The 22,554-nt window shown below is 34.3% G+C and overlaps 1 protein-coding gene and 1 long non-coding RNA gene across 2 annotated transcripts; both read left to right on the top strand.

Moving 5' to 3' along the window:
• Positions 1-122: 122 nt before the first annotated feature.
• Positions 123-22,310, top strand: LOC110899630 (serpin-ZX). The gene is given in 3 exon segments (XM_022146522.2): positions 123-270; positions 3,812-3,943; positions 21,868-22,310. Coding segments are annotated over 3 exon segments (723 nt in total).
• LOC110899631 lies at positions 10,970-13,095 on the top strand. Its single transcript, XR_002570391.2, has 4 exons — positions 10,970-11,474; positions 11,577-11,795; positions 12,411-12,483; positions 12,961-13,095. It is a non-coding gene; the product is annotated as an uncharacterized LOC110899631 (long non-coding RNA).
• Positions 22,311-22,554: the final 244 nt, after the last annotated feature.

Here is a 22,554-nt window from a genome sequence, read left to right as displayed (position 1 = left end):
ATGTTCTATATAGACATTCCAAGCTTACTACTACATTCAGTAGCCTTTTGGATCCTGATGTTTGTTTTAAGGAGATTTTTTATCAAACCCTTGAGATTAGGGTTTTTTTAAACCCACCCACTATGGTGGCTTCTATCATTAGGCCAAAGTTAGCTCCGGACTCTGTTGAGTTAAGCACCCAACAATTCGGAACTCCTTTAACCCAGTCGAGCATGACCAGTGACGAATACAAGTCAGCAGTATTGCAAGCGAAAGAACACATTCTTGCAGGTGATATTTTCCAGATTCTTTTAAGTCAGCGTTTTGAACGCCGAACGTTCGCAGATCCTTTCGAGATTTATCGCGCGCTAAGAGTCGTGAATCCAAGTTCATACATGACTTATTTGTAGGTACATTTACATTATTTATAAATTTAAGTTTTCGAGTTATTTTTTTACTTAACTCCTTGTGTCGTTTCATGTTGTCAGGCTCGGGTGTGTATCTTGGTTGGTTCAAGGCCAGAAATTCTGACTCGTGTGAAATCTGTAATAGTGCTCTCTAATTGTTGGTTTTTAAACATGTAACAAGTTTATGTAAACAAAGTGATCTCTAATAGTGCTTACTAATTGTTGGTTTTTAAACATGTAGCAAGTTTAGGCCATAGGAGTTGATAGCTGTTGCAACATCCAATGGATTATCAATATGGAAAATGGCGTCAAACCCTGACCATAATCGAAGTTTTCCAGTTGAGAAAGTTGTCACGTTTCCTTGCCATGACAATGAGGTATATGTCCTCTTAGAAGTTAATGTATAATATTTGTATGAGTTATCCATCTTCAATGCAAAGGGATTTATAATCGAGTGTATGCATGTGAAATATTTAATTATAACAAATGTAATAAGAAAATCTAGAGTGTGAATTTGCAGTATTCTACAGTTACTTGACTCGAATCAAATTGAGTTTTTATGGCAGCAAGCTACCTAACTATTAGCGGTTGATCGGCAACGGCCCCAACTTCAAAAAATAACCGGTGGTGGTTCCACCTTTTCACATATTGTCAACTAATAGACCTTTACCAATAGAACCTTAATTTATTTTTGTCCCCTTATCCTTTTCGGTTTAGTAAAGTTTCATTGGTTTATAATATATGAAAAGGTGGGGCAACCATCGGTTATTTTTTAAGTTGGGACCGTTGTCGGCAAACGACTTCGGAACACCCGCTGCAACGCGCGGGCCTTCCCACTAGTAAATAATAATAAGTTAATATAAAGACAATTAAATAATTGAATTTAATATATATTACAAATAATCTTATATTCATGATTATATCTCTTCAACATTTTTAATTCTTAATAATTAATATTAGTTATTTACTTACCTATACTTTAATATATATCTCTACATTAATAAATAAAAAACATACTTATCAAAAAAAGAAGGGATAACCAAAAATTTATACATCCATCACTATTTGACATAAACAAAATGTTTATAATTTGTTATTATCGTTTTCACAAATGTTAAACATATGTATAAACAAAATATATATGTGTGTGTGTGTGTGTTTAATATATATAACCTTAGATCATGAACTAATTTCATTCCATCTTCTACTTTGATAACACTTTTTAATTAAACATGAAAATATTAATTCGAAATAAATATACTAATTTTTTTATTCAAAAACAAAATTCTTACTTCGTGAACGCATCATTTAAAGCGAGTAATATTATATTTTCTTTAATTTTATATGCCTAGTTCATATCCAGTTATATGTATTCATATCAAAATTATTTATGATGTGTGATTCAAGAAATAATATGAAATATAAAAAATAATTTAAAACTTATAACCGTTGTGTCCTTCAAACATGACCAAACTCAACAATAACATATTTATTTTAAAATACTCATTCATGGTTATATAAATGGAAGACACATTTATTTCTTCAAAGAACTCAATCAACTTCATGATTATCTTAAAGTCTTTCATTTTCTATCATAAAACCCATGTAATACATGGGTCTATAAACTAGTTGTAGAATATACGAGTTCTTTTAATGGCTTATATTATTATTATTTTCACCAATAATCTCAATTTAGTCCACTAAGAGGATTAACCTATAAGACATATGCCTCTATAAAGTGGGATAGTTTCACACCTAGAAAGGACTAATGTGTTCGTTTAATTAAAACATAGGGGGGTTGCATCTATCTATTGGATATAAATTTTGCATTATAATATCTTTCTCTTTAAACTTTATTATTGTTGAGCATGAGTTTTCGGGGTTATTAAGTTTTGTATTCATACTGAATTCTTTGTTTATGTTTAGTCTTAATAGAGTGAATTCGAAATTTTGTCCTTTATCTTTATACACTTCTTCAATCAGCATCATGTCTATGTGATGACCAATTAACTGAGTAAACTGACTTTTGTCATGAGATCTTTTATAGTTCGATTAACCCTATTTAGTAGTGTGAGTCAACCTACTCTATGTCACCCAACAAGCTACTAGGTTTTTCATCAACCGAACAAGTTATTTGTGAATCAGTTTCTGATAATCAGTTCTTTGATAATCAGTTTTTGATAATCAGTTCTTTGATAATCAGTTTTTGATAATCTGAATGCCGCATGATGGTGATAATCAATTATTTGTGAATAGGTTGATTTAGGTATTTTGGTTTTAGTATTTCAGGTTTGTTTGTGATGTTTTTGTTCTGTTTTGTTCTGTTTGTTTTGTTTGTTTTGTTTTTGTTCTGCTTTGTTCTGTTTGTTTGTTTTGTTTTGTTTTTGTTTTATGCTATCGTAGTAGTATCAAAACATGAGGTTTGTTTGTGATATTTTTTGTGAAAATATTGTACAAAATGGTTGTGGATGTAAAGATACGCAAAACACCAACTACAAAGGCCAGAACACTTGACAACCTCCTAGAAGATGGTGCGGTGCACATAAGGAACTGACTGATCAAAACTATCAATTGCATATGAATGAATATAACCCCAATGGCAGATATATAATTAGCGAGCTCTGGAATTTCAAAGAAAATCGAAGAGCTACACTAAAGGGGGTTATCAGCTACATTCCGAAGTGCACCAGTCAGTAAACATCCACAATTTCTTTCTTTGGTATGATGTTTTGTCTCTCTATTGTATGTTACGGTCTTTTATTATCGAGTCTGTAAGTTCCGTCAAGTCTACGAAGTTGGATATCCTTCTATCATTCTTGGTATTATGTTTTGTCTCTGTATTGTATGTATAATGCAAGTTTATATTGTTTGCTTAAATCAATGATTTATAAAACTTTGAGTTGACACTTTATAAAAGTTTACATTTAATATACAATTTAGGCTTTAATAATTTGTTATATATAGTATACATTTAAATTATTAGATTGCATTTATTTAAAAAGAGTTAATTTGAATTATTAAATCAATGATTTCTTAACAAAAAAGCAAGAAAAGAATTTAGGGGCTCAGGTTGATGTTTCACACAAACCACAGGGACGCAAAGTGTTATGAATATATGCCAAAAGACGGTCTTACCCCTGGCTCAAACAGTCAAACAGACGGAACATTGACGGGAGGACTCAAAGTGTTATGAATTCATAAGCTCAGGGGCTCAAAAAACGAAAAAATGAATTTAGATGCTCAGGTTGATGTTTCACACAAACCACAGGGACGCAAATTGCATTTTTCTCATTAAAAAATAAAAAAAAAAAAACAAAAAAAGATGGGCCCACCCCTCATCTTCTTCTCTTTCTAACCCACCACCACCACCACCATCAACCCACAATCTAGGATAAACTAATGATTTTAAACTAGTGGCAATAAAGAATCTGATTTCCACCTCCTTGATGGCAACAAAGTTTAAGTCCCTTTCATGACCAGCAAGAAAAAACAATTCGTTCGTGAACATGATGATTTGAAAGTACTGGGTCTTCCCTACTTGAAAGGACAAGATAACCGCAAGTTCACAATGTACTTTTACCTGCAAGATGCAAAAGACGGCCTTCCGTCTTTATTGCAGAAAATCGGTTCCGCGTCTGATTTTTTTGACCGCCACATTCCACGCCAAAAAGTACAACTCGAACAGTTTTTGTTACCAATATTGGTTGGTGCATATTTTGTATGTCCGTCACTATGCGAATAGGCTAGATAGAGCGTGCGTTGAATATTGTATTGTAACGCCCCGCGTTTTCATAACTTTCCATATATAGAAACCATTGTTCATATTCCTTTTTTTATTTTTTGGAAACTTTGTATCCTATTAATCGTCGTTTCGTTTTAAATGTCGAAAAATCTGTCTTTAATCTAATCCGTTATAAAAATGGGTATTTATTCATGGTTTAATTAATTAAATTAATTGATTTTACTATTTAAAAGTTTATTTTTATAATAAACCAGTTAGTCTCATTAACTTTTAAGGCTAGTAAATGCAAACTAACTTAGTTAATTGTAAAGTTAGTGTTCTTTTTGAAAATAACATAAGTTAACCTAACTAAATTATACATCAGGGACCGAATGTGAAAATTCTGAAACTATTGATTTAGTTAAAACAAAATAAATAGGACGTGCACAACCCTAGCCGCATACTTTCACTAATCAGTCATCTTTCCCTCCTGCCCTTTTGTCTTCTCTACTAAACAAGAACCCACACATCAGACTTCATCTTTTCCCTCTCAATTCTCTTTGCCTACAACTTTATCTTCAAGGAAATCAACATTTACCTTCTCTAACTTACACCTGCAAATAAAAGCATCAGGCCTCTCATCTCACAACACACTCACACCTACCCCTACCCCTTCCCTCCCTCTCGGTTCGTAATCCGACAACCACACCCCAAACCCCCTTTGTTAATCTGTCACATGGCATCAGCGAGGGTAGCGCCGGCAGCGGCTAAACAGACAAAGATGGAACCGACGACTACAACAGCGACGGCTGTGGTTTCGGGGCTCGAGACGGCGGTGACAGAGGCGGTTCAAGTGAGCGACAGAGATAGATGTGGATAAGAGAGGGAATGACTGCATCTGTGGTGGTGCTCGACAGAACCGTCAGTGACGGTGCGCCGTGACGGCGGCTGTGGTGCTTCGACTCCGGCGAGACATCTGGTAAACCCTTCACCTTCTTCTTTCATTTCGGTTTCCTTTCTTTTGATCTAATGTAAGATACTGACAATGTTTCGTTTGTTTGGGTTCGGGTTCGGCTTAAAGTTTGATCTCGGCTCAGATTCTCGTGTTCGGTTCACACAGATTCGGGTTCGGTTCAAGAGGCGTGTCGGGGCAGATTGCTGCTCGGGTTACGACTTGATGTTCGGGCTTCGGTTCGGTCGAACCCGGTCAACTGTCGGGTCAAAGCCGGTCAGCACCGATCGAATAGTCAACGCGGGTCAAATCCGGTCAACTGACGGGTCGACGATTCCTTCGAGACTTGGTAAATATTTAAACAACGCGAATCTTATCATTTCCTTTTATGTTTTGAATAAGTATTATTTATCTAAAAATCGAACTCGAATTGATATAGTTAGTAACTAATTACATTTTTCCTAGCACATCCTTATATACATTGTTTACAAACATTGATTAATCGTTGAATTTTAAGTATTATATTGACAACTTGTATTGTCGGGATCGTCCAAAAACAGAGGAAACTCTGTCCGTTTTTCGTAAAATTCCGTAAATCGAAACGCGTTAATTTTATAAAACAAAACCTTTCGAAGTTCTAATATTTTTATAAATAAAATATACACTATTATTATTTTGTGTTAATTAATGGTCGAACCACTAATGAAAACGCATTGGATTCAATTAAATTTTTATAACAGTAATTATAAATGTAAATTTATTTAATTAAATTATTTATTTAATTTCTTTTCTTTTTGACAAAACTTCTATAATATTTTTGATAAACTTAGATTAAAATCTTTGTAAACTTTATATACCAAAAAAATATATATACTTAACCATCGACTAGTTATACTCTAAGTTCTACTTCGAATCCTCCGTCATAATTTCCGAATACTCATACACCTTCGCTTGCCCATATAGGGTGACATCGGTGTTCCATCATCCTAACCTCTCACTCGTCGACACTTGGATAATCGGAAGACTTAGCAATTTTGTGAGTATACTCGATCCCTTTTTCCCCTTTACACTTTGGGATGCAACATGTATATGCCTATTCAAAACAACTTTTATGCTTAAACAAAACATATTCTATCTATGAACATGACATGAAACTATTGTGAATATTTGCTATGCTTGTATGCTCTATGAACGATTTGGAACGTTATATGCTCATTAACTTTGCTAGCCCACCTTAACAATTATAGCGCTATAAGATTGACGCCCCGCCCGTTATTCTTGTGGGTATTGTTAAGTAAAACTTTACCACCCCGCTAAACTTTTGGGATTAGGCTTGTTATGCGTTGTATTCTTGGGTTTGATCATATTGTACGCCAAAAATTGCATTGCTAGTAAATTTATTCATTATGTAACATGTTGGATATGAGTTTTTTATATTCTATTATGCTATGTAAATAAACTTGTATACTCGCCTTTGCTTTTGCATTGAAACTCTATTTTAATACATGTTGCAGGTTAATTGATGAAGTATGGACAAATGATGAAACGAGATTTAGGGTGGACTAGATACACACCTAGATTAATCTATCTTATATTGTTATGTTTTGTTACGAAACAATGTTGTTTTCTTTATTTGAATTTTGTATGACTTTAGTATTGGAAATGAAATTTGAATTTAATTGAATAATGTCACATAGTGTTATGAAGTCTCTTGCAATCTATACACATTTCGTCTCATCCCGATGTTTCCGCCATCGGTTGGGGTGTGACAGATTGGTATCAGAGCCATAAGTATAGGGAATTAGGAAAAGTAGGAATGCTTTTACCTAGTCTATAGTTTTAGAGTCTTATTTTTACATTTTTCTTGAAACTACTTGCATGCTACTTTAATTACTTCTTATTTATCCTCTTTTATCTTTTAAAGGTATATGCCATTTATGTGTTAATACTTGATATGCAATTCTTATGTGTTAATACTTGTTTCATTATGCGTTAATATTTGTTTTAATATTCCATTCTTTATGTGTTATTCTTGACATGTTTATCCTTGTTTATTAATATTCAACATACGCTTTTCCTCATACATTTTACTCGACTATTTTAAATCCGTAAACACTCGTATTATACAAATGAGACGAATTCACCAAAATAGACGTGAAACAAACAATTTGGTGAACGACTCTCAATCTACCTATTTCTTTTTACACGAAATATTGTCATTATGCTAGGAGTGAAATCCACATCTTAATGGTAAATTTCAAATTTCAAATTCTAGTGGACCCTCGTCAACGTGTCAAAATTAAATTTTGACCCGACGAGTACCAACCACACTTAGGATACGAAATCGTCAAGTTAGGGGTGAAACCCGCACCTTGTCGACTAGTTCCACTCCTTCATTTTCAAAAATCTCGCCAAGTCTTGAATTTTCGATTGAATTGGAACGTGTAGTAACCGGAAGGGTAAATACCGTTAACCGACACGTCGGCAAGAGTATTTCACCTATTAGGCTAAAGCATGCTCTCAAATTCAAAAGACTCTCCGACCACTTTGGTTAGTCAACGTTCCGTCTTGGAACCATCCAAATTTCTTTTTATCAAGCCTACGCTTTATTATTTTCAATCTTTTATGATGAAACCCACTCTTATCAATTTTGAATCATTTTTGGTATGTCACTTTTGCGCATACATTATACTATTATTTTTCATACGATTATACATTATTAGCATGCATGATTTCACGGAATTTTATTTACGCTTTTGTAACAACGAGCAGAGACATATCATCGAGATAGGAGTGATTTCCTTACCTTGACGATTAACTCCGCTTCTTTTCTCATCTTACGACGACCTCACCAACGAATTAGGGGTGATTCCCTTACCTAGGTGATCGTTACCAATACTTCCTTTTAATAAACTATATTATGTAAACATGATCATGATATTTCCTAAATCGTTTATCATTCGTTAAAATCCCTACTTATTTCAAATGCACATGGTTGCAAAAGTCGCCAGGCGTTCCCTAGTCGGTCGACCGAGGAGTTGAGAGTACTCGGCCTAGGCGGAGAGTACTCGAGGAGTACTCGGACATGTTAAATTATAAAGAAATTAGTTTTTGAAAATTAAATATATGTCAAATAACATAAATTTACTAATATCTATAACAAAATACGTGAAAATGATATTCATTCTTTAATATGATAGGCAGAGAAATTATGTTTTCTTATTTTTTAAGTCAAACTCAGCCCGAGTTGACCTACTAGATATGATTTTGGCCGAGGTTGACCGCGTTTGACCGATTCTGAGTAATTAGGCGGAGTCAAAGAAAGTCGCCTCGGCAGCTTGCCTTGTAGCGACTACTCGGGGAGTACTCGGCCTTGGAAACCTTATTTTACAACCATGTGTAATATATTCAAACGTGTATCTTATACCGCAATCTATTTTCACATCACTCGCATGCACAAAATTTAATGTTACCTTAAACACTTTTACCTCGATTTTCAAAGTTTCACGAAGTGCTACTCATCAACTTAGACGGTCTAACAAATTCATTGCCCACGAAATTTATATTCAACGTAACCATTGAAACAAGCTCATCGCATATCATTAAACTAGAGATTTCCTATATTTTTTTTTTTGTTTATTGAGAATCAAACCAACTTTTCGCACATGCCTATGAAATATTACCAAAAAAAATATCCAAACATTTACTGAAACTCCTTTCAAAAAAAAGAGAAAAATAATAATAAGACAGTTTATTAAAAGTCGCTCTTCAACAAGCACTAAGTTAATATACCAAATTCCTTTTCTAAGTATCAATTTTTTTCACAAGAATCTGTAAACTACGGAGTTTCTGATATAAAAATTTCTTAAAACGATGCAAACTTATTAATCTACAGAACTTTTCAAAACCTCACTCGATACGTCAGATAAATTCAAAACACGTGGGCAAGGAAAATTCATAGCAACCAATAATTTCAACTATATCAATTCTCCTGAAACCATAGTAGCATTTTCATTCCTTTACAAGGTACCTTTTTCGCATAACCAATAAACGTTTTATACTCTCTTTACATTCACAAACTAGAGTCTATATTTTGTGACAAGTCTATCTATTTTAACTTCACGTTCTGCGCAAACAACTATATACGCATATCATTTTACACGTTTTAGTCAATATCTCACAACAATCACATGCGTGTCACTCATTCCCTTTTTCTTTCATAATCAAAACTTTTAATCGTTTACGCGCATAAACTCGTGTAGTTCGATTTATACTATAAACAAAGTCACTATTTCCTATATCTATACTTATACATTTTATGACTTCACTAATGTTAACAGTTACACATTTATGTTATACTCATGATTCAAAATTCATACGTTTTACGTTATACATACACCCCCCAATTAAACATTTACGATGTACTTACATTCATGTTTATATTACATACGTATAAATATTCATGTTTATATATTTTATGTTCTCATTTACACATATAAAACTTTGGTTACACTTATATTCATACACATATATTTTATTTATACTTAAATCTTCATGTTTTACACCTATATTCGCGTTCATATCTATGCACATACATCTTATGTTCACACTTATACTCGTATTCATACTCATACACTTTGTGTTTATACTTATACTCATGTTTGTACTCACACTATACTCATTTTTCATACACATTATGCTTATACTTTTACTCATACTCATGTCATGCGTTTTGTATTTATGCTCACGTGCGTGTTCATATTTAAACTTATACTGATATTCATACTCAAAATTCATACGTTAGCATCGTACGTGAGCGAAACCCTAGGGATTCGCTTACGTTGACCTTATACTATTTGGAACACAAACATGCTTATATGCTACAACCCTCTTTATACGCAATCTTATTTTCAGAATTTAGTAATACCTTAAATTCATACGCAACTAGTACAAGCTATGCGGATCATGCGACGATCGGTATAATCGCGGGTGCACACGGGATTATAGTGATGGGCGTATGAGAATCATAGAGTGTGCTACTGCGTATGGTAAGATATGGAACGTAACATTACACCAAATACGAGACGGACGTCACATGGTCAAAACATGGTGGATATGTCGTTGATACTTCCTATACATAAGTGTTTTCATCATGTTTCCAAACTTTCGTAAAGCGTGCCATGAGAAATTCAGTGCCTTACAGACCTTTTGGACCTAATACGAACTCTAAACAACTCGCAAACACACTATATTCGATTATCCACGACGAGACCTCATTCTTAATGCACCACTTTTGTCTATCCGTTACGTATGCCATTCTTATACTTGTAATCGTTTATTAGATCAATCGTTCACCCTTATATCTCAATTATTCTCCGTTGTCTCAAACTCCAAAGCCTCAATTTTAAACAATCCTCTTCGGTTTGCCAAAACCCTTTCGAGTCTTCCTCTTGAATAAATTTCGGGACGAAATTTCCTAAAGGAGGGGAGACTGTAACGCCCCGCGTTTTCATAACTTTCCATATTTAGAAACCATTGTTCATATTCCTATTTTTATTTTTTGGAAACTTTGTATCCTATTAATCGTCGTTTCGTTTTAAATGTCGAAAAATCTGTCCTTAATCTAATCCGTTATAAAAATGGGTATTTATTCATGGTTTAATTAATTAAATTAATTGATTTTACTATTTAAAAGTTTATTTTTATAATATACCAGTTAGTCTCGTTAACTTTTAAGGCTAGTAAATGCAAACTAACTTAGTTAATTGTAAAGTTAGTGTTCTTTTTGAAAATAACATAAGTTAACCTAACTAAATTAAACATCAGGGACCGGATGTGCAAATTCTGAAACTATTGATTCAGTTAAAACAAAATAAATAGGACGTGCACAACCCTAGCTGCATACTTTCACTAATCAGTCTTCTTTCCTTCCTGCCCTTTTGTCTTCTCTACTAAACAAGAACCCACACATCAGACTTCATCTTTTCCCTCTCAATTCTCTTTGCCTACAACTTTATCTCCAAGGAAATCAACATTTACCTTCTCTAACTTACACCTGCAAATGATAGCATCAGGCCTCTCATCTCACAACACACTCACACCTACCCCTTCCCTCCCTCTCGGTTCGTAATCCGACAACCACACCCCAAACCCCCTTTGTTAATCTGTCACATGGCATCAGCGAGGGTAGCGCCGGCAGCGGCTAAACAGACAAAGATGGAACCGACGACTACAACAGCGACGACTGTGGTTTCGGGGCTCGAGACGGCGGTGACAGTAGCGTTTCAAGTGAGCGACAGAGAGAGATGTGGATGAGAGAGGGAATGACTGCATCTGTGGTGGTGCTCGACAGAACCGTCAGCGACGGTGCCGCCGTGGCGGCGGCTGTGGTGCTTCGACTCCGGCGAGACATCTCGTAAACCCTTCACCTTCTTCTTTCATTTTGGTTTACTTTCTTTTAATCTAATGTAAGATACTGACAATGTTCCGTTTGTTCGGGTTCGGGTTCGGCTTAAAGTTTGATCTCGGCTCAGATTCTCGTGTTCGGTTCACAGGATTCGGGTTCGGTTCAAGAGGCGTGTCGGGGCAGATTGCAGCTCGGGTTACGACTTGATGTTCGGGCTTCGGTTCGGTCGAACCCGGTCAACTGTCGGGTCAAAGCCGGTCAGCACCGATCGAATAGTCAACGCGGGTCAAATCCGGTCAACTGACGGGTCGACGACTCCTTCGAGACTTGGTAAATATTTAAACAACGCGAATCTTATCATTTCCTTTTATGTTTTGAATAAGTATTATTTATGTAAAAATCGAACTCGAATTAATATAGTTTGTAACTAATTACATTTTTCCTAGCACATCCTTATATACATTGTTTACAAACATTGATTAATCGTTGAATTTTGAGTATTATATTGACAACTTGTATTGTCGGGATCGTCCAAAAACAGAGGAAACTCTGCCCGTTTTTCGTAAAATTCCGTAAATCGAAACCCGTTAATTTTATAAAACAAAACCTTTCGAAGTTCTAATATTTTTATAAATAAAATATGCACTATTATTATTTTGTGTTAATTAATGGTCGAACCACTAATGAAAACGCATTGGATTCAATTAAATTTTTATAACAGTAATTATAAATGTAAATTTATTTAATTAAATTATTTATTTAATTTCTTTTCTTTTTGACAAAACTTCTATAATATTTTTGATAAACTTAGATTAAAATCTTTGTAAACTTTATATACAAAAAAATATATATATACTTAACCATCGACTAGTTATACTCTAAGTTCTACTTCGAATCTTCCGTCATAATTTCCGAATACTCATACACCTTCGCTTGCCCATATAGGGTGACATCGGTGTTCCATCATCCTAACCTCTCACTCGTCGACACTTGGATAATCGGAAGACTTAGCAATTTTGTGAGTATACTCGATCCCTTTTTCCCCTTTACACTTTGGGATGCAACATGTATGCCTATTCAAAACAACTTTTATGCTTAAACAAAACATATTCTATCTGTGAACGTGACATGAAACTATTGTGAATATTTGCTATGCTTGTATGCTCTATGAACGATTTGGAACGTTATATGCTCATTAACTTTGCTAGCCCACCTTAACAATTATAGTGCTATAGGATTGACGCCCCGCCCGTTATTCTTGTGGGTATTGTTAAGTTAAACTTTACCACCCCGCTAAACTTTTGGGATTAGGCTTGTTATGCGTTGTATTCTTAGGTTTGATCATATTGTACACCAAAAAATGCATTGCTAGTAAACTTATTCATTATGTAACATGTTGGATATGAGTTTTTTTTTATTCTATTATGCTATGTAAATAAACTTGTATACTCGCCTTTGCTTTTGCATTGAAACTCTATTTTAATACATGTTGCAGGTTAATTGATGAAGTATGGACAAATGATGAAACGAGATTTAGGGTGGACTAGATACACACCTAGATTAATCTATCTTATATTGTTATGTTTTGTCACGAAACAATGTTGTTATCTTTATTTGAATTTTGTATGACTTTAGTATTGGAAATGAAATTTGAATTTACTTAAATATTGTCACATAGTGTTATGAAGTCTCTTGCAATCTATACACACTTCGTCTCATCCCGATGTTTCCGCCATCGGTTGGGGTGTGACATGTATAGATTAGTGTGAAAACGGAACGAGTTTTAAGTGTTAAAGCCCTTTCGTGCGAAAGGGTCTTTCGTGCGAAAGGGGTCACCTCCCTTCTGTGAAGAGAGTCCCTCTCGTCCCTAGTGCTTTCGTACGAAAGGCCAGTGCCTATATATAGGGGACTTGGGTTCTCTCATTTGTGAGTTTTGGAGTTCCCAGAGGGGAAACGCTGGCAAAATTTCCCCAGAAATTCAACTACTAGAAAACTGTCTACTTTGTGATAGCCAAATTTGTAGCAAATTTGTAAGAAATTGGTCTTACATACCGATTTGCTACAAATTGTGTTAGTTTGCTACAAATTGGCGACAAATTTAACATTTTATTTTTGAAAAATATATGTTTTTTTCTAAAATTGATAAATTAACAAATAAAATAACTTTTTTTGTAGGAAAACTATCGTAACTAGTGATAGTTTCCTATAAAATTCTGACAAATTTAACATTTCATTTTTAAAAATTATCTATTTTTTTAAAATTGATAAGTAACAATTAAATTAACTTTTTTTTGTCAAAAATCTATAGCAAGTGATGTGAGTTTGCTACAAATTTTAGACAAATTTAACGTATTATTTTAAAATTATCTATTTTTCTAAAATTGAATAAGAACAAATAAATTGACTTATTTTTTTTAGGAAATCCGTATCAACTAGTGTCAATTTGCTACAAATTTCCGACAAATTTAACAGTTTATTTTTTAAAAATTGTTTGTTTTTCTAAAATTGATAAATAACAGATAAAATAACTTTATGTTTGTAGAAAATCTGTAGGAACTGTTGTCAATTTCCTACAAATTATCGATAAATGTAAAATTTTATTTTCAAAATTATATGTTTTTTATAATTGATAAATAACAAGTAAAAGTTTATTTTTTGTAGGAAATCTGTAGCTACTGGTGTTAGTTTGCTACAAATTGCCGACAAATTTAACATTTTATTTTTAAAAAAATATATATTTTTTTAAAATTGATAAATTAACAAATAAAAAAAACTTTTTGTAGGAAATCTGTAGTAACTAGTGCTAGTTTGCTACAAATTTAACATTTTTTTTAAATTACTTATTTTTCTAAAATTGATAATAACAAATAAATTAACTTATTTTTTTTAGGAAATACGCAACTAAATTAACTTTTTTTTGTCAAAAATCTATAGCAAGTGATGTGAGTTTGCTACAAATTTTGGACAAATTTAACGTATTATTTTAAAATTTTCTATTTTTCTAAAATTGAATAATAACAAATAAATTAACTTATTTTTTTTTTGTAGGAAATCCGTAGCAACTAGTGTCAATTTGCTACCAATTTCCGACAAATTTAACAATTTATTTTAAAAATATTTATTTTTCTAAATTTGATAAATAATAAATAAATTAACTTTTTTTTTTGTCAAAAATATGTAGCAAGTGGTGCCAGTTTGCTACAAATTTCCGACAAATTTAGAAATTTTATTTTTTAAATTATTTATTTTGTTGTGGGTACAAATATTACAAAATTATAATCTATTTTGTCGGAATTTTGTCGAAAAGCTAATTAATGTTGTGACGAAATTGCTACAAATGGTAGTTGTGTGACAATTTTGTCAGAAAATTGAAGAAAAGTTTTGAGATTTTTTTGTTTTTCTTTTTTGTGAGAAAACTGTAGAAAAATTGTAACAAAAATTGAGTTGTGAGAAATTTGTAGGTAACTTTTGTAGAAAAATATGTAGTTTTCTAGTAGTGTTCGCTAGCTTGTAAAAGATGTAAACTCTTAATGAAGCATTCAACTTATGGATGTCAATGCTGCTTCTACTCCTTTCTTATCAATAACATTCATGGTTTCGTCGGTCTTTTAAAATTGATACCAGCTTACGCAGCTAGATCTTCCAGGTATGAATTCGATTTTTAGCTCCAGAAACTTGAAGGCTCTTAATTGGTACCAGAATTCAGTTGCAATTGGTACACACGATCAAATTGGCTAACACCCAAACGGTTTTATTATTGGAGAAAACTAACTCAAAAACTCCAAATTACAAATCCATACCCATTGTTCACGATATATATAATCTAGCCTATACAATTAGACTATAACTAGAATTCTATTTTAATTAATCTCACAAATTATCTAAACAATTCCTATTCTAACTCAAGTAGGAAACTAGATAATTATCCACCATTTTAATTAACTTGATTTGTAGGTATTCGACTTGTCTAAGAATTAGATTAGACATTATTAATTATTAATCTAATATATATATAAGAATTACTTACCTAACAATAAAAGATCATGAGTAATTTAAGGATTATCTAATAGGGGGGTATTACACGGTCCTCCCAACCGCCGAGGTGATCCAACCTCGCAGACCGGCACCCAGCAAGCCTGAGTCTGGGGGTAAATCCGCTACCGTAGGGGCATTGGGAACGAGCAAGACCCAATGATTTTAAGGATTATCTAATATGGATATAGTTAAATGTACATGTTAGAATGCGGGTTGGTGGCCATTGGGCTGACACCCAATGATTTTAAGGATTATCTAATATGGATATAGTTAAATGTACATGTAAGGCGTGTCCCTATAAGTTTACATTAGTATATAGTATAGATTTAGAACACTGAATACTTTTGAAATATCTTATAATAATAATAATAATAATAATAATAATAATAATAATAATAATAATAATAATAATAATAATAATAATAATAATAATATATTTATAATTATCTCATGAAACTTAACAAACTAATAACGTAGGACTAGGATTTAATTATCAGGATAAGTCTTAATATCGACATAATAGGGATTTCAAATATCTAAACAAGCGTCAATGACTTTATATAATCAACCAAAAGCCTATTCTCCATTATCAAGAAAACTATCGTCTCTGTTAGAGGGGACGGGGCGGTCCCGTGATGGCCATTGAGCACGCGTGAAACAACCACGCTACACCGCCGCCAGTCAATTTATAACGCGTGAACATTTCAACGCGTTAACCTGAGCACGCGTGAAACTTTCCATTTTTGACCGTTTTTTTTTTTGAACGTTGCCTTTTTACCGTTTATTCCAATTTTTTGACCGTTTGAATATTGTTGTTTTTATATAAATACCCACATTTTCAATACACTCAATACAAAAAACCTCTCAACAATTCTCACACTCAATACAAAAATCTCACACTCAATACAAAAAATTCAAAAAACTCTCAACTATTTTACAAGAAATATGGAAGGTTCAAGCAAGAGAGGTGGTGGATCGAAAAAAAGAGGTGGCGGTTCGGGTACGAAGAAAATAAGTTTATTAAAAACAGTTTATAAAAAACAGTTTTTTATTAAAAAAACAGTTTATTAAAAAAACAGTTTTTTATAAAAAAAACAGTGTTTTTATAAAAAAACAGTTTTATATATAAAAACAGTTTATAAAAACAAAAGAGTTTTATAACATTTTATTTTTTTTGTAGAGCCGAAACCCACAAAGTGGAAACCCACAAAGTGGAGCGAGCGAGGCGACGATCATGCAACAAGCCACCGAAATGTATGTTTCGAAATATGCGAACAAGTTGATGGACCGATTTAAAATATGCGAAACATACCAGTTATTTAAAATATGCGAAACGTACCAGTTATTTTACAAAAGAGTTGATGGACCGATTTAAAAGAAGATGCATTTCCTGTTGACGACTTTGAAAGTAGTGTACGTTCTGAGTACCCCGATGCCCGAAGAAGTGACGAATGAACCGCTGGAACTAACTAGGAAGCGTGGAAAGTGGCTGAATGATGATTACATCTGTCGTGGGCATATTCTGAATGGTATGTGTGACTCTCTTTTTGATATATATCAAAATGTTGAATCTGCAAAAGAACTGTGGGAATTACTAGAGGCCAAATACATGGCTGAAGACACATCCAGTAAGAAATTCTTAGTCAGTGATTTTATGAATTATAAAATGATTGATGATAGATCCGTCATGGAACAATATAATGAATGTCTAAGAATTCTGGGTCAATTCGAACAACATGGTTTAAAGATGGATGAAGCAATTTCTGTTCCATCTATCATTGATAAACTTCCTCCTTCTTGGAAAGATTTTAAACATACTTTAAAACATAAGAAGGAGGAAATGAATCTGGTTGAACTTGGAAGTTGTTTTCGAATTGAGGAGTCTTGTCGGGCCATGGAAAAGGTTAACAAAGATAAACATGTTGGTGGGTCTTCTGTTAACATGGTGGAAGAAAGTGGTCCTAGTTCTAAAAATTCTAACAAGGGAAACAACAAAAGGAAGTTTCAAAGTGGGTCTAACAAGAAGAACAAGGCTGTGAAACATTCAAAACAGACTAAGGATGAGGGCTGTTGGAAGTGTGGTAAACCAGGACACTTCAAGAAAGATTGTCGTGTTGGTAAAGCCAAGAACGAAACTGGTACTAGTGGATCCTCTAAGGATCCAAAGCAACAAGGTCAGAAATTAAACTTTAATTATAATTCGGATGTGAATTATGTTTCACTAATTTCTGAAGCATTTTATGTGCAGGATGATTCTGTTGCTTGGTGGTATGACTCGGGAGCAACAAGTCACGTATGTAAGGATCGAAGATGGTTCAAGGACCTTACATTAATTGAAGATGGATCTGTTTTAAAGATGGGAAATGTTGCAACCGAGCCAATCCACGGAATTGGAAGTGTAGTACTAGTATTTACTTCTGGAAAAACTCTAAGTTTAAGTAATGTATTGTATGTACCTGGCATTCGGAAAAACTTGTTATCCGGTATTGTATTAAATAATTGCGGGTACAAACAAGTGTTAGAATGTGACAAGTATATCTTGTCAAAACATGGTTCTTTTATCGGATTTGGTTACTTATGTAATGGTATGATTATGTTAAATCTAGAAGTGCCGTTTAGTGATGATTCTGTTTGTATGATTGATTCTGTATCTAGTGTAAATTTGTCTAAATCTGAATTATGGCATGCTAGATTAGGACATGTACACAATAAACGCATTATGGAAATGTCTAAAATGAGCTTAATTCCGGCAGTAAATTTAACAAATGAAAAATGCCATATCTGCAAGTTGAACAAAATAACTAGAAAACCCTTTATGCAACATGTTACTAGAGAAAGTAAACTGTTAGATTTGATACATAGTGATTTATGTGATTTTCATGGTACACCATCATTAGGTAACAAGAAGTATGTTGTAACCTTTATAGATGATGCTACTAGATTTTGTTATGTTTACTTGTTACATGCAAAAGACGAAGCTCTGGAAAAGTTTAAAATCTATAAACAAGAAGTAGAGCTTCATCAAAGCGGATTGATCAAAACTCTACATACCGATAGAGGTGGTGAGTATTTTGATCCGGTGTATTTCCAATCAACTGGAATAATACACCATACCACAGCTCCTTACACACCGGAACAAAATGGTGTGGCGGAAAGGAAGAATAGGACACTAAAAGAGATGGTTAATACCATGTTGTCCCATTCGGGTCTAAATAATGGGTTTGGGGAGAGGCGATGTTGACGGCTTGCTATTTGTTAAACCGGGTTCCTAATAAAAGGAACAAAACAACCCCTTTTGAGCTTTGGTATAAAAAGCCACCCGAGTTGCAAAAACTGAGAGTTTGGGGTTGTAGAGCCGTGGTAAGGCTCAATGATCCTAAGATAAGAAACTTAGGGGAAAGAGGTATAGAATGCATTTTCATTGGATATGCGGAGAATTCATTTGCTCACAGGTTCTATGAAATAGAACCAAATGACCACGTTTCAGTACATACGGTCATTGAGGCAAGAAGTGGAAATGTAGAATATGATGAAGAGAGATTCACATCTATACCTAGGCCAAAGGATATGAATCCTTCTTTAAAGATTTCTAGTGGAAAAGAAATTATGCCTTCAACTAGCACTGAACCAAGAAGGAGTTCGAGAGAAAGAAAGGCCAAGTCTTATGGTGACGACTTTCAATTGTACTTAGTTGAAGGATCGAGGGTTGATATTAATTTTCAATATCAATATTGTTTCAATGTCGATGAGGATCCAAAGACATTTAGTGAAGCAATGGCTTCAAGGGATGTTTCCTTTTGGAAAGAAGCCATCCAAGATGAAGTGGATTCTATCTTGCAAAATAACACTTGGAAATTGGTGGATTTATCTCCCGGTTGTAAACCATTAGGAAGTAAATGGATCTTCAAGAGGAAGATGAAGGTGGATGGCACTATTGATAAGTTCAAAGCCAGATTAGTAATCCAGGGGTTTAGACAAAAGGAGGGTATTGACTTCTTTGATACATATGCTCCTGTAGCAAGGATATCTACCATTAGATTATGATTAGCACTTGCTGCTATACATAATCTTAAAATTCACCAAATGGATGTGAAAACTGCATTTTTAAATGGTGAATTAGATGAGGAGATTTACATGAAACAACCAGAAGGGTTTGTTATGCCTGGGAGTGAAAACAAGGTGTGTAAACTAATTAAATCTCTTTATGGCTTGAAGCAAGCACCTAAACAGTGGCATCAAAAGTTTGATGAGATTGTGTTGTCTAATGGTTTTGTTTTAAACCAAGCAGATAAATGTGTTTATAGCAAGTTTGATGCTTCTGGAAACGGAGTCATGATCTGTTTGTACGTAGATGATATGTTGATTTTTGGTACTAACCAAGATCAAGTTGACAGAACAAAGGAATTTTTATCATCTAAGTTTGCTATGAAGGATATGGGGGAGGCTGAGGTGATTTTAGGTATTAAAATCAAACGTGAGAACAGGGGCATTTCAATCTCTCAATCCCACTATATTGAGAAGATCCTGAACAAGTTTAATTTCAAGGATTGTTCTCCCGCAAGTACTCCTGTTGATCCTAGTTTGAAGTTGTTACCTAATAAAGGTATTGCAGTATCTCCACTTGAGTACTCGAGAGCAATTGGATCACTTATGTACGCTATGATCAGTACCAGACCAGATATAGCGTATGCTGTTGGAAAGCTTAGTAGATTTACTAGCAATCCTAGCACTCATCACTGGCAAGCATTAGGTCGAGTATTCAAATACTTGAAAGGAACCATTGATTATGGTCTGACTTACATTGGATTTCCTTCAGTGATTGAAGGATATTCAGATGCAAGTTGGATAAACAATAAGGAAGATCATTCTTCCACAAGTGGTTGGGTATTCCTACTTGGGGGAGGTGCTATTTCTTGGGCTTCAAAGAAACAGACTTGCATAACTGACTCAACTATGGAATCTGAGTTTGTAGCCTTAGCGGCAGCTGGTAAAGAAGCTGAGTGGCTAAGAAACCTGATTTATGAGATTCCATTGTGGCCCAAACCTATATCCCCCATTTCTATAAGGTGTGATAGTGAAGCTACATTGGCTAAAGCATATAGTCAAGTGTATAATGGCAAGTCAAGACACTTAGGTGTGAGACATAGCATGGTTCGTGAGCTCATCATGCATGGTGTGATTTCGGTTGAGTATGTCAGAACTCAACAGAACTTAGCTGATCATTTAACCAAAGGGTTAACTAGAGATCTCGTGAAAGTATCAGCTGTGGGATCAGGGTTAAAGTCCATCTGAGAACTCTCATGTTAAGATACCCAATTCCCACCTAATATGACGTTAGGTGCAGAATTCAATGTGGAAAGCTTAACATCTAGAGTTTGGAACACAACATTAAATCGTCCCAAAGGTATGTGTTTAGATCTGCAAGTTAAGGAAGGTTGAGGTATATCTTCTTAATAGCTCTTTTGAAAAATTGCATTTGCAGGTGCAAGAGTAAAAGAGCTACCTATATGAGCATGAAGTTTAGCTGCTTCAAGAAGCTTGGACTTGGCTTTGATATGCTTATGAAGGATAGGGACACAGGCTAGTAAAAGATAGTGTCAAGTTAGATCTATGTATGTAAACTAATGTGTATATTATCTTCATGTATTCACTATGGATATTAAGGGTTCAATCCTTAGTGACACCCTTAAATTCGAATATTTGGAATGTGTAATATACTAATATGAAATTCAATCGTCACGACATTTCATTTATGCATTAGTTTGTTTTGGTTTGCTGTGAACAAGTTAGTTAATCTATGACTACACTAAAATGGGGGAGGTATGTTGGATATTTTAGTGTAATTTGAGATTGCGCGTGACATACAAATAAGAGTGCACGCTTATTTGAATGTCATCGGGACTAACGGGGGATCCAAGGGGGCAGCGCCCCCTTGGCGGGGGTTGGGGGCAGCGCCCCCGAGAGAAGCGGGGTCCAAGGGGCGGCAGCCCCTGGCGGGGTCCAAGGTCAGCTTGGAAATTTTTTATTTTGGACAAAAGTGCTTTATCGAAAATGGATCAGAAATTAAATTTCGGGCTAAATATGCACTTTTGAAACATGAGGGACCAAAGGTGTTTTTGTTCAAAACAAAAACTGCAGACAGTTATTGAAAACTGGAAATACGCTCTCTCAATTGTTTTTCCAAACCCTAGACGAATTAGCAGTTCGTCAAATCCCTCAAAATTCTCTCAATCAAATTCACATACAGAAATCTAGTGTCAAATCTGATTTTATCCGATCAAAGATTGGTAGCCACTCCAATTGTTTGATCTGAAAGTGATTACACGACTTCAGATTTATCCAAGCAATTTCGAAAATTTCCAACAAGATAAACGCCAATTCACAATGTACATTTTCCTCCCAGACGCAAAAGACGGCCTTCAATCTTTACTACAGAAAATTGATTACACACCAGAGTTTTTTGAACGTCACATTCCACGCGAAATGGTAGAAGTCGGACAGTTTTTGATACCAAAATTGAACATCTCATTCGGGTTTGAAGCGTCTGATATGTTGAAAGAGTTCGGGCTTGTATTGCCTTTCAACAGTACGGATGGTCCGATCAGCATTCACCAAAAATCATTTGTGGAGGTGAATGAAGAAGGTATAGAAGCTGCACCTGCAACACTTATGATGGACAGTTCAGCAAGAATGGCTCGTGATAAAGTTGATTTGGTGGCTAATCACCCATTCTTGTTTGTGATTAGAGAAGATGTGAGCGGGGTCGTGTTGTTTATGGGGAAAGTGATTGACCCTAGTGTTGTTGAATAGGTAGTTGATATCTCTAGTTTCGTTAATACTTTGCGTCTTTTGCTATGAACAACCGAGGGTTAATTTTCATTTATTAATTTTTTTTGTTGGAAAAGAACACGATACTGGGCTTTTTTATGCCAAAAGATTTTTGGTCTAGTACTACTATTAGCATCTTTGGGGATTTAGTTCCATTCAAGTTATTGATGTTGTACTGTTTTGTCTTGCTCATTATTCTTATGTCCTAATATTCTGCACCAAAAAT

The sequence above is a fragment of the Helianthus annuus genome, chromosome 5 (assembly GCF_002127325.2).
Source record: "Helianthus annuus cultivar XRQ/B chromosome 5, HanXRQr2.0-SUNRISE, whole genome shotgun sequence".
In the NCBI taxonomy this organism is placed as follows: domain Eukaryota; kingdom Viridiplantae; phylum Streptophyta; class Magnoliopsida; order Asterales; family Asteraceae; genus Helianthus; species Helianthus annuus.
Note: the sequence above shows the minus strand (reverse complement) of the source record. Positions and strands in the feature narration are given on the sequence as shown.